This window comes from Phasianus colchicus, chromosome 12 (genome assembly GCF_987193195.1).
Source record: "Phasianus colchicus chromosome 12, bPhaCol1.hap1.1, whole genome shotgun sequence".
NCBI lineage: Eukaryota > Metazoa > Chordata > Aves > Galliformes > Phasianidae > Phasianus > Phasianus colchicus.
This window is the reverse complement of record NC_143447.1, coordinates 8,206,100-8,219,508: the sequence shown is the minus strand read 5'-3', so window position 1 is coordinate 8,219,508 and position 13,409 is coordinate 8,206,100. Positions and strand designations below refer to the sequence as shown.

The 13,409-nt window shown below is 37.8% G+C and overlaps 1 protein-coding gene across 1 annotated transcript in view; it reads right to left on the bottom strand.

Annotated features, from left to right (window-relative positions):
- The window catches only part of PRTG (protogenin), an 83,620-nt gene that overhangs the window by 35,401 nt on the left and 34,810 nt on the right, over positions 1-13,409 (bottom strand). The window contains exons 4-11 of the mRNA XM_031616525.2: positions 13,244-13,377; positions 12,798-12,935; positions 11,483-11,641; positions 10,790-10,949; positions 9,913-10,160; positions 6,555-6,719; positions 4,255-4,560; positions 2,921-3,109 (exon numbers count right to left, since the gene is read on the bottom strand). Coding sequence (XP_031472385.2) covers positions 2,921-3,109; positions 4,255-4,560; positions 6,555-6,719; positions 9,913-10,160; positions 10,790-10,949; positions 11,483-11,641; positions 12,798-12,935; positions 13,244-13,377 — 1,499 coding nt within the window. The remainder of the gene's footprint in view (positions 1-2,920; positions 3,110-4,254; positions 4,561-6,554; positions 6,720-9,912; positions 10,161-10,789; positions 10,950-11,482; positions 11,642-12,797; positions 12,936-13,243; positions 13,378-13,409) is intronic.

The window sequence follows — 13,409 nt, the reverse complement described above, 5'->3', positions numbered from 1 at the left end:
TGCCAATAATAAATGCCATCAACAATGTTTGCAGTATCACTGCTAACATTTCCTTTGTTAAGAGATCATGAATTTTGACATTTTAATGCACTTCAGTTGCCACAAATTGAACTGTCTTCCCTGAATACAGATTCTGCATAACTGACAACCACATAAATCAACATCTGCAAAATATTCCAAGGAGATACTTATTGTTATGCTCCATATTTCAATTGATCCCTACCTGCAATTTTTAACTAAGCAGAAAGAAAGGAAATGGTAGTGCAGCCTTAGGTCATGACAAACTGTTCAGTGGCAACAGGTATGAATGAGAAAGTACTCAAACGCTGCCACCAGAAAGCATCTACAAGCATTCCCAAATGAGAAATAACCTTCCATTTGACCATGTTATCCAATATCTACAAAAATGAAGCCCCTAAACACACCTTGCCCCTCAGGATCTCACACTTGCAATATTCTACCAATGCATATGGCTCATAATGAAGACATTAAAGGTCCTTTGTTTTAAAGAGGCTGCCGATTGATTAGCATTCATTAATTAGTCACCCTTCTGTGATTCTGTGAATTCAGTGTCCAAAGAAGAGGCAAATAGATGGCAGAACATTACTTCTCAAAGCCACTGTCCAGTTTGTGAAGACTGTGTACCACAGTCAGAAACTAAATCGATAGCTTCCCTTGCTTCACCTCAGGGCCACTTCCCAGTAGGTAATATTTTAATTAGAAATATCTTAATAAAATATCCTAGTTAAATGATTTAGGTCATTCACAAGAAATAAAAAGAAAAGCAAATCAAGTCCCTTATTACTGCACGGTTGTTGCTACACTCTGTTATTTTATATACTGCATATCATTTTACCTACCATATTCTTCACAGGTGCAGTTACTACAAGAAGAATAAGGTTGATTGTGTACTGTTTTCTGAGAAATTATTTAGTGCACACAAGTTTTTCAAATTTCTCAAGACAAATACAGCAATCAAACAGGTACTATGTATGAAATTCCCAGGCTTCAACATACATAATCATCTTTGCAGTCTAAAACCATGGCCTGATCAAATTTCTTGTGCCAACTGAGTCTTCTGTAGTTGTGGCAATTAATGCCTTTTTCTATAAATGCTACAAAGAAGATTTAAAAAAGAAAACAATAAATAAACTGACACAGGAAAGTTCACTTCAAATAACTCTATATGCTCCATAAAAATTAAAAAGCTGCTGTCTACTTGAAAGTTGCATGAAAACACACACTCCTCAGCAGGTCTAACGTATGGCATCATAAATTACACACACATTAAAAATATAAAGAAGGGCAATTATATGGGATGTGTCCTGTTTTGGTCACCATATGTAGATATTTAGAATTTAGGCAAGGAATTAACACTTCAAACATCCTATGCACCAAGACTGAATGGTTAATTCAAGTACGTGAATCTTCCACATCCATACATCCTAGAATTCAGGTAACACTATGACTGTGTGAAAGTTCTACCTCCCCAAACTCAATTTGCTTTCGTTTTGTCCTCTATCTGCATGCTTGCTGGAAAGAAAAACCAATGAAAAACATACAGATAACATATTTTAAATATAACTCTGTAAAACAGTATTTTAATCTGAGGAGGTTTAGTACACTGAACAATTCCCATGATGGGAGACACACAGTTGATAAATTTGCCTAAAGGAAATTATTGTTTAGTAACTGCATAATGAGAAGTCAAAAACAAAAAACAAAAAAACCAACCCAAAAAACATTCGTGTCCTAGGACACATAGACAGCACAACCTTCCAAGCCAAGCCAATGCTCTTTTGTTAAACAGTCAGCTGCTGCCAGATGCTCTGGGTAGGAATGGTCACAGATGGCCAGTTGTCCAGTTAACAGACCAGAATGCTCTCCCCTATGATCTCCCCTAAAATAGTATCTCAACTGTATGCAGCAGATGAGAATTGTCTGATCACAGCCAAGAGGCCATTTGACCTAGCTAAGACCACAGGTCAATGCTGATAATTCAGTTCTCCACGTTACCCCTAAGTAAACTCCTCGACATGTTTCAAATGCTAAGTGTCAAGTCCTATTTTACTTTTGCTGATTACATTATAGGTCCCATCTTTTAAATTAAAAAAACGCAGCTTTTTATATATAAACAGAAGCACCTTCTTACAAGGAGTGATACCAAGACACTTGTATTGACATACAAGGCAAGAGCTACAGGAGGAAACAGTCTGATGATCAACTGAAAGACCACAAGGGGATTGCTCCATGCTCTAATATTTGTGTTTAGTTCTACAAATATTTACCAGTACTACTTAATATGTAGAGAAGAACATGCAGAGAGGCTACTAGCTAGTACCCTGTGCATGTTACTATCCCATTAATACTTACAGATATTTTTAGTTCATTTTACTACTAGTAATATTTTTAGGAATTTACAGTAACTTGTTCTATAGCCATGCCAAAGTGAGCAATGCCTGTTGGGCAGTATAGCCATGACAAAGGCTACAAATAACAGAAACATAGCCTAGAAACACCAGAGAAAAATCTTTGGTACTTTGTGTTCATGTTAACTAGACCCAGCACAAACACCCAAAAGCTAAAGTATCAAGTATTAAACTGAGTATTAAACTTTAAACTAAAAAGATGGGCATATACTAACTCCCAGTTCTGTCTCTTGTGGCGTGCAGCTGGGTGTCCTTCTAACTTACACAAAATTAACAAGATCTGGTTATCTAAGTGTTGCACAACATACATTTAGGGATACAGATAGGATCATCCATCAGTGGTATAAATCTAGTTTAAAAAGTTTATTGTGAGAAATATAGGTGGCCAAATCTAACGCAATAGCCTCGTAGGTCAGAAGATTTAAGATCCCTAAGATGTCCTTTGAATTTATTGCCTTCCAGAACAGTTAAGAAATATGTTCTGTACTTACCTAAACCACTGACAGTATACTCAAGATCACTGGCATCCAACAAAATTGGTCCATTTTCCTGCTGGCCTTCTTCCTTGTAATACAACTTGTACCCTTGAATAGCTGCAGTGTCATCAGAGTCCTGCTGCCACTGTACTGCAATGGTTGTACAATTTATTGGTTCCAAACGCAGCTCAGGAGACTTTGGTGCTGATTTTAGAGAAATATACATAATGTTATTGTATTTAAGAATAACAAAATCCTACATTAAAATCAGAATGCCCATCAATCAAAAGTTCACTCAAGGTTTTGATTCTAGCTCACTTACGTACTTACCTACTTAGTTCCTTTTTAGGATGCCTGATTCCCTGTAGCTAATCTAAAAGCATAATTTCAGGTAAATTAGGAAATAGCCTTTTTTTTAATTCAGCATCTTAAGAAAAAATTCAAATAAAATCTATTTAAAATTTTTAAAAGTATTTTCAATTCCTTTTTCTCAAAAGAAAATGAGGGTAATCCAGAGTCTATAAAATGATCTCTTGCTTTAAAATAAGCCAGAGTAAATGTAAATAGCAATAACATCACACTTCATCAAGAGCTAATAATTTGCTATACTAGTCAAAACTCAAATTCAAATGAGATGGACATGGAGTAATCTAAGAAATACTGTTACAAATTCAAATCTATACCTTTAAAGCATTCATGCAAAATTGAATGCTCTTCTATACAATATTGGTAAATAATAATGTAAGCCAAACTTCAGCTATAACAAATCGGATTTCAAGTAAGTCCATCTCTATACTCAAACTTTATTGTTTGTTTGTAGAGCAGACACGTGTCAACTCAGCTCCTTTGTGCACCCACACAGGCTGCCAGTGTGAAATGTCCTGATATGAAGAAGAGTTTTACTGTGAACTGCTATTTTTTGGGTTTGCTTGTTTTTTATTAAAATCATGTGGAACAGAAGAAAACCATGCTATCATTGGAAACAAAAGTTAAAACATTTTAATTAAAGCTTCCTACCACCATATCAAACACATGAATATCAGCCTGTGACAACAATCAAAGATCAACACAAAAATAACACACTGGCTTTTCTTTCTGCTGTCACACATAAAGGACAACACAGATCCACTTCTCAACAACTTCTGATCCTGACACTAAAATCATAAGCTTGTGTAGATTACACAAAAATCATGGTTAGAACATTATTCCCCTATATCCCTAGGATAAGAACACGTAATGGGAAAACTCGTTTCACATCCTTGCGTTACCTATCAGAAAGACGTGCAGCCTTCAGATGAAGCCCACAGTGGGCCCCATCTCCAGGCAGTGGGTAACGTGAGCATTGTTACCTTTCACACTTGTAGCTTTTGGAGTTCGGTGGGAGGTCCACAAAGATGCCTCTCCCCAGCCAATCCTTGTTGCAGCAGTAATACGAACCAAGTAGACACTGTCAGGCCGCAGCCCTTCAAGGAGGTACTCATCTGAAGTCCCTGGAAGCTCCAAGACTTGGATTTTGCTATCTGTGCTGAGGCGGAAAGACAGACGATACAGTACCACCTGGCCTCTCCTGTACTTTGCAGGAATTGGCAACCAGGAGATAAGAATATCTGTAGGACTGCGGCTTGTCAAACTAATTTCAGGAGCTCTCAAGGGAACTGAAAAGGAAAAGGACAAAAGTTTTTGAGCTCCAGAAAAAGAAAGATGTGACATTCTCATCTGACACCTTAACATACGGTGAGGTACTTGTAATAAGCAGTTTTGTAGATTCCTCTTTATTTTAAGAACAGCTTGACACTGCTCATGCTTCTCAATCTTCTGCATACAATATAAACTTAGCAAGCTCCTTTCTGTAAAGCCTTCAACATTTTCTTCTCTTACTGCCAGCAGGAATTGATGGCAGTCAACATCTTATGTTCTGTCAAAGTGACTGTCAACATTACATGCAGCAGCTGGAACTAGGAGTCTAAACAACACCCAGTAGTGCTCAGAACTCTGTGTGTGCTTCCTTCCACCATGTTATGAGGGTAGTCACTTCTGGCTACGTGTTGTGCTTTAACCCAGCAGGTAGCTAATCACTACAGAGCTTGCTCATCACCCCCCTACCTCCCAGTGGGATGGGGAAGAGAATCAGGAAAAAAAAATGAATACACACACACACACACTTCATTTATACACACACACATATATAAATTTTTATATTTATATATATAAACGTATATAACTAGTGATGCACAAGCAATTGTTCACCACTCCCTGCCTAGCTAGCACCCCAGGCAGCAGAAGAGATCTAGATGAATCTCCTTCAAAATTTCTTCCACATGACATATGGCATGGACTATCCCTTTGTTCAGTTTAAGTTAGCTGTTCTAATTCTGTTCCCTCCCAGCTCCTTGGACCTTTCACTGAGAATGGCCTTCACAGAATCATAGAATGGCTTGGGTTGGAAGGGACGTCAAAGACCATCTATAGTTCCAACCCTCTGCTGCAGGCAGGATTGAAAACAACTAGGATCAGACTACTCAGGAGCTCATCAAGCCTGGCCTTAAACGCTTGCAGGGATGGGGCTCTGAACAACACTGCTTAGCAGCAGCAAGAAACATTGCTGTGTTATCAACATTGTTTTTCTCCTAGAACCAAAACATAGCATCATACCAGACACTCTGTAGAATAAAATTTCGTCCCAGTTGAAACTGAGACTCAAGACATGCAGACAATCGGAAGTGTTCCATGCTGACAAAGCTTAATCCTATCAGAATTTGTTCATCAATTCCAATGATGTTCTGGATAGTTAATTCAGTGCACAGAAATAAGTCAGTACGGTCTTTTATGAAATTTCAATTAATGAAATCATAGAGTGGCTTAGGTTGGAAGGGACCTTAAAGCCCATCCAATTCCAATGCCTTGCTGGGGGCTGGCTGCCAGCCACCACATCAGGCTGCCCAGTGTCCCATCCAACCTGGCTTTGAATATCTTAAGGGATGAGGCATCCCCAGCTTTTCTGGGCAGTCTGTGCCACTGCCTGATCACTCTCTGAATAAAGAACTTCCAAACATCTAACCTAAGTTTCCTCTTTTAGTTTAAAGCCATTCCCTCTTTTACTACCACTATCAGACCGTAAAAAGTCCAGCTCCCTCAACCATCCATAAGAGAAGTGTTCCAGCCCTTTGATCATATTCATGGTCCTTCTGGAACACAGACCAAAACAAATAAACAAAATGCAAATAACAAACAACAGCAACAACAGAAAAGTGGAGGGGAGTTGGTATGTCAAATTGTTATTCCAAACCTTCCTTCAAAATTTACAGAAGCTGCACTGGGTGTGCAGCTCAATTCATGTTTCAGATGCCAGAGGACAAAGTCACAAAGATGAAATTGCAGCTTTCCAACAAAATTCGAAAAGATGCCTTACCTGATGTAATGAAATATCTTTCAATGTAAATAAAAGATGTCATGTAATATACAGTGCTGCTTTGTCAGAATGTTATTTTATTCCCATTGCTTTCTTTAGTTGGCTCAGTCTTACATCGTTGGTATCTAGAAGTCTCACTGATGCCACTGGATCCTTGAAACCTATTAGTATTTGACTGCACATTTCTGTTCAGTGTGAAAAAAATGCTCACTTAAAAACACTGGTATTTATCTGTCTTACCATCTTCAAGGGTGTGCTGAGTAACATGGTCTGACATCTGACTGGCTCCAAGAGGCATGTAAGCTACAATATAGAAGGTATAGTTGCTGGCTGGTTCCAAATCATCAATAATGTAATGAGTTGTATCATTTCCAATGACAACTTGGTACTCTTCATTATTTAAACCTGGCATAAAACAAGGGTTAAACAAACAAAAATTTCAGATCATCTCTAAACATCGCAGTATCTGGCTGTGAGATCTTACAAAGTTATTTCATTTTCTTACCCAGCTCACCTCTGTTATTTCAGCCTCCTAAGTTGAGTTCATTTATGCACAGGAGTAACTGTGTCTTACTGTGATGTAGATAATGGTGTTGCAGGATTTTCCTGCATCAGGAACACTGAATGAAACTCTAAACCCCTTTTTAAAATTAGTCACAACAAACTGCGCCCAATATACAGTAGCACAACAGACGAGCTCTAATAGCCTTATAATTCAGAGCAAACTTCTAAATCTGTTTGTTTAGAGTCAGAAGGCTTTTTCAAAACCTATTTACAGAGCCTTACTATAGCAGTCTGGGAGGAATGCAAAAGCTCTACTCCATCAAAACAAAACAAAACAAAAAAAAACCCCCAAACATAAAACCCTCCACCCCCCAAATAACACAAAACAAAGAAATTATTCAACAGAAGGATCTCATTTTAGCCCTGCAAATTCTAGTACATCTGATTGACACTTTTTTTTCTTTAATTTGGAAAAAAGCCAATAGGAACAGCCCAGAATGAGATTCAAAAGTATTTTGCTCCTTAATGAGTTGCTAATAAAAAAAAAAAAAAAAAAAAAAGCGAGAGAAAAAGAGACAGGAATAAAAAGAAAAAATTCTCAGCAATTCTCATTAAAATATGCATAGCAATGCAAGCAGCAGTTCTTGTCTTTGTTGGGCTTTATTCCTATAGAGGAAGGCTATAAAGTGGAATAAGTGTGGTGAAAGCTGCTGTGTTAAGGAACAATTCACACCAAATGCATGTCAACTTAATCAAAACTCTGTAAGAGCCAGCTCCTCCTCTTCACAACTGAATTTATAAACAAAACGAAAGGCAAATTCCAGCATTAAGTTTTCCCACATTTATGAATTAACTTGATAGCATTTTAATTAGACAAGATTACAAGCATCTCACAACAGACTAGTTAATGGCTTGTTAATTAGGAATTGCAAGGCACGATTTCTGACCTGCTAAACAAGATCCTTGAGCTCAAATTAAAAGGACTTGTTCTCTTATTGAATGGATTGCTAGGCCTCATGCAGAGGCCCTAATGAAACAGCCATAATAGAGAACAAGGCTTGCCTTCCACCACAATCACTGTTCCCTTTGTGCCTTTTCTGAATTACTAACAAGGAATTAACACACTCCAACATGCACGCTCATCAGACCCTTATTCTTCTTGCTACTATGACCCCAATTTGAATGTAAAATATTCTGCTTAAAAAAGAACAAAAATTAAAACATAGAATAAAATAAAAACACCACCTGTTGGTTTCTTCAACTAACTTCAATAAAACTTTTTTTTTTTTTTCTTTTAATTCATACAGGGAAGAGGACCTGAACCTGTTTCACAGTGAAGGAACAGAATGCCTCTGATGTGGGCAATGTCCTCTGAAAGATCTACTGACTGCCACTTAGAGTGTCACCATTTTCAGGTGAGTGCAGTTTCATGAGCCTTTGAGCTCCAACAATTTTCCTATAATACAATTAAAAAACAAACAAACAAAAAAAGTTTTTATGTCCTGATGTCACAAAATTGTGTTGAAAGATGAAAAAATAGGTACTAGAGAAAAAAAGTTCAAATAACTGGGGTGGTTGGGTTTTTTTTGTGTGTGTTGGTTTGCTTTCGGATTTTTCTGTTTGTTTGGTTTTGTGTCGTTTTGGCTTTTTTTTTTAAACTAAGCCAAACTACAGTCTCATTTCACAACATACATACATACACACAACAGTCTTTGTCCAAGCAGGCAAATGAAGCAGAGTCTGCAAAAGAATTTTGCAGAAAACAAATTTCAGAAGATACCTCATTTTCACTACAGTGAAAGAGTACTTCCTGCACAAATGCAGGCTTCCCTAAGGACAATTTCCCAGTTCTCTTTGAAGTTACCCAGTCTCTGCTCTCTACACTGGCACCGGACATACAATTACCCAGATAGCTTATCTAGTGTGACTTTATTCATATTAGCTTTGAGTGGGGGTTGTGAGCACAATACCTCAGTGACTGAAAGTGTAGGGGGTAATTTCCCGCACCTCTTGTCCTCATTATCTCTTAAAACTCTTTCCTTCCTTCCTTCAGACAAAATTCTCTTGTGTACTGAAAAATCCCACTTGCAAAAGCAAAGGCAGCTATTTCTGCATCAGTATTAGAGTAATTAAGCTGTCCTTCCTGTCCTCTTGCTTAGCAGATGTCAGACTGGTATTCCACACAGAGCTGAGCATCTGCAGTCTTGTCCTTGAATAAACGAGTTACTGAATAGAAATGGGAAAAGAAATTAGTCTTCCAAGAAAACAGAGCTCCGTTACAGCATAAACATTAGTTTAAGCTACGCACCAAAGAAATTTTCAGGTCCTTTGGCAGTTTTATGAAAAATACCTTGCTTATGAAAAGTATCTGTTTTCTATCGCTGTAAAGACTTCCTTAACTTAAAGCAATTACATCACGCTAAGTGATTAAAAATGTCTAGTTACTCAATTTTCTTTTAATTTACCCATTCCCTTTTACATACCTATTTCTATAAAATTTAAGAGATCGTGGCAAACCATTCGTGGCTATTTCCATATAATTTACAATTTTAAATAAATATTTCTCACTGTAGGAAAACAAACCTCCTCGTTAAGTTATTACTCTAAGAGACAATAGCTAAAGCCAATAATGCACCAATCATTTTATTCCAAAACATACAAATGTCTGTAAAGTCACAAGAATTTGGTGATCCAGACATAACAGGCAAATCCAGGGAAAAGTTGCTCACTACAAGCCCCCAGGACACTGTCCTTCCCTTCCAAGCACACATGCAGAATTTCTCCTTGAGGACAAACAGGGAAAGACAGACAATAGTAGGTAGGTTCCAGGTTTTAAAGCCCATTCCTGACTTCAAAATCTGTTCACTGGAGTGATCAGACAAGGTGAGTTGGAAGAACACTCAGTCTCACAAATGAGATGATTTGGAAAAAGCATTTTTCCCCCATGCAAGTCAGTTGATTATGATTTTTACGCCAGTATGCTCTGATGCAGCCCTGGTTATGAGCCATTCAAATTTGGCAACCTTTGCAAGGACATTCAAGCTCTTAGCATTTATAAGTAGTATATGGATACACTTTAAATCAAACTGCTTACCTTCTGCTTTCATGTAATGCACAGAATATGCAATCACTTTGTCTGAATTATAGAGTGGCCTCTCCCATGCTAGCAGGATTGCTGAGCTTGACATCGTTTCAGCATGGACGTTGTAAGGTGCGCTGGGTCTGTCTTCCGACATAACTACAGTAAGCCTGGCCCTGGAGAGTACAGATCCCTGACTGTTCTCAGCCATGCACTGATAAATGGCATCATCTTCAGGAATGATCTGGTTAATCACCAATTTACTGAATCCAAAAACAACATAAAAGGAAAAAAGAAAAAAAAAACACCAAAACTTAGCTCTGTATAATGCAACATCAGTTATATTTGCCTCATGAGTTTAAATAACTTACACTTTACAAACTTTTCAATTAGAAATGGATGTGTAGTTGTGAAATTTCACAACCTGAAGCCTAACTCAAAATCTCCCATGTCAATATTCATGTTTATTGCTGCAAAACCAAACACAGTGAAAACAAATACATAGATCTATTCCTCCCTGAAAAAAGAACAACGTTAAGATTGTCATTTCTTAACATACTTTTATATGAGCTATTCACTCCACAGAAGGACTGAAAAGGGCCTCAAACAGATTCTGGTCTCTACTACAGTACTGTAGATCCAGAGTAACTCCAGTAAAATCACTTCAGTTTTCACTGAGGTAAGGCAGAGATCATAAAATCTTCAGTGATGATTCTGGGTACTTACTCATCTGTGTTTCTTCTGCCTGGGAAATGTCCATAATGTTACATTCAATGCCCAATTTATATTTATTTAGTTATACCTTGTTTGGCTATATTTAGTTACTGACATCTCAATCTTCAGTAAGGGTGTGTATTCCTTACAAGCTCTCATACAGCAAATGTAATCTTACCTGTTGTACATTTTAATTCTACCATTGGAGTGTATTCTCCTTCCATTTTTCAGCCATGAAATTTTGGGGGCAGGAATTCCTTCAGCCTGACAGGCAAAGCGAGCAGTACCAGCTCTAGGCCTTGTTAAACTCTCCGGCCATTCCACAAATGAAGGAGGAGCTACAGGTAAGTAACAAGCAAAAAATCAAGCTTACATAAACGTCAGGACACTCAAATTAAGAAAGAATTTCCCTACACACAAGCCTCTTTCCTCAGGCTGCTTAAACACACATACACCCATGCAGAAAGCACATTTTATATAAAGAAAGTACACTTGTATAAAAATGAATACTTTCTGCACAAAAACCAACACTGATGCACGTTCTGGTTTATGCATTTGTGAAGGTAAACAGCAAATTAAACTCCAGCCTACAAAACATCGTTAATGACACACATGGGTATATTACATATTTTTACTTTGTCACTGGATTCTGTGTTGAAAGTCAGTCTTCCAGATGTACCATCTGTCTCTAAGTGGAAATAAACTGCTAGTTTGTAACTCAGACATTCAGTATTTGACACTTCTCATCTCTCTGACAAAAGAAGGCTGCCACAGTTCTATCTCACATGAGACAAAAATTCAACCTAGTATATAGCACAGCTCAAGACAAAAGCGAGATGTTAAAACATGGCAGAAGTCAAAACAGGCTCACCCAGCACAGTGAGAGTTGCCATTGCTACTGTGAAGTTTCGTGTGCCTGGAATAGTGGCTCGACAGACATATATGCCTGCATGCTGCACCTTCACATCAGAGATTATGAGGTTCCCATTTCCAAGGACACGGGTATTGAAGACATCAATGGACTTATGGTCTATTTGAGACAGTGGGAGAAAGTGTGGTTATTAGGTTGTCCAGTGTATTTAAATAACCTATCTAAGGAAAGTTGCCTAGATGGCCAAGGCATGGGTAAGAGTTTAAAGGTCAAAAAAACGCAAAGGGAAATCACAAATGAGTTTTCAGAGATTTCCATCTTGCATTTGCTTTGCTCTTAACTCTAGGTATTTGACCATTCGGATGTTTAGGTTACACTACTCAGTAAGTAATTTCTAACTGATATTTCCCATCACAGCTGAAAACTAATGTTATTTTTCCAGATAGCTCCCTAGTCAGCCTCCACAAAGATACAGTTTGTTACTACCAACGTTCACATTATCTTTACAATCACAGATCATCCATCTCCTAAATTGTGTTTGGAATAAAATGAACATATTTGGTTACCATATGTTTTCTTTTATTTTCCTTCTATAAAAAGTGCTTAGGCTGTTATGTAATTATTTTCTTATTTGTTTGCCTAGAAGAGCTACGGAATCAATCCATTTTTCCCACTTCTAGAAATAAAATACAGGAAATCATCTGATGATTTGCTTCTACAGGTATAGTCCTGACTTTCACATTTAAGTACATGTCAGGAGAAACTGAGGCAATTTTCACAGAAAATGTGACACAGTGATGAATGCTATTGATTTTATTATTGTGCTCCCTCTCTTCTTTTCCCCTTTAGTCAGGTTATTCAGGATCTGACTATGGCTATTCAGAGTCTGAACTGCCCACTCATACAAGTCCTAAATCCCACTCACATACTGCTTCTAAGAATAGTTAGAGGAGCACTTACAGGATTATTCTGTGGGATGTAGCCACTCCAATCTTCACTAAACCAACCATCATTCTGTTCTGATTGACAGATCTCTGGAGGTCACCACCCCACCAGGCACCTTGTCCATTGTGCTCTGCGGGCAGTGCAGGACTGACACAGAAGCATTTGAGTCCTTGGAAAACCTCAGGGGTTCTCACCAGCAGTATGGAAGTACATGAGTGAAAGTGTTTCACTCACCCTACCCCAACCTACTAATGGTTGCCTACCTACTATACAATGCCTGAGAACAGGAACCAGCTGCTGAAATCCTCCCTTTCCAATTTCATTTCCTCTCCACAAGCTCAAAATTGTATTCTATAATTTTAAGACCTACCTAACCGGCTCCATGAGATGATTGGCTTTGGATTCCCTGTGGCTACACACTCCAGTACAACAGTTTGATGAAGAGATGCTGTAACGTTTTGAGGACCAGCTATTATAGCTGGTTTGTGAAAAGGCTTTAAGTCTGAAGCTTTGGAGAAAAATAAAAATTAAAAAAAAAAGAGAACAAAGAAAGTAAATACAATTAAACAAAACATAAATCATATATGAATAAAAGTACGACAAGTTAAAAAATGATGCCTAAAATTAAATTTACACTAAATCCTTTTTTCAGTAATTGTACACGGAACAATATTTTAGCCACAGGATCTGAGCAAGTAAAACTATTATTTTGGTGAGTGGTTCAGAGGTAATTACAGCTCCTTAATGCATCTAAGTGTTTTTGCTACGTTATAAATAAGGCAATAATGTTGTGGAAAAATCTCACATGCTGAGTACCTGGAATAACATTCAGTGTTGCTTCAGTGCTCTTACGTCTGCTGGTTATTGTTGTGGCAACACATCGATAATTTCCTGCATCCTTCTGTTCAACACCATAGATCTGAAGAACTCCTGTAGGTAGAGCAGTTATCCTGTCACATAAACAAAAAAGAAATGTAGATAA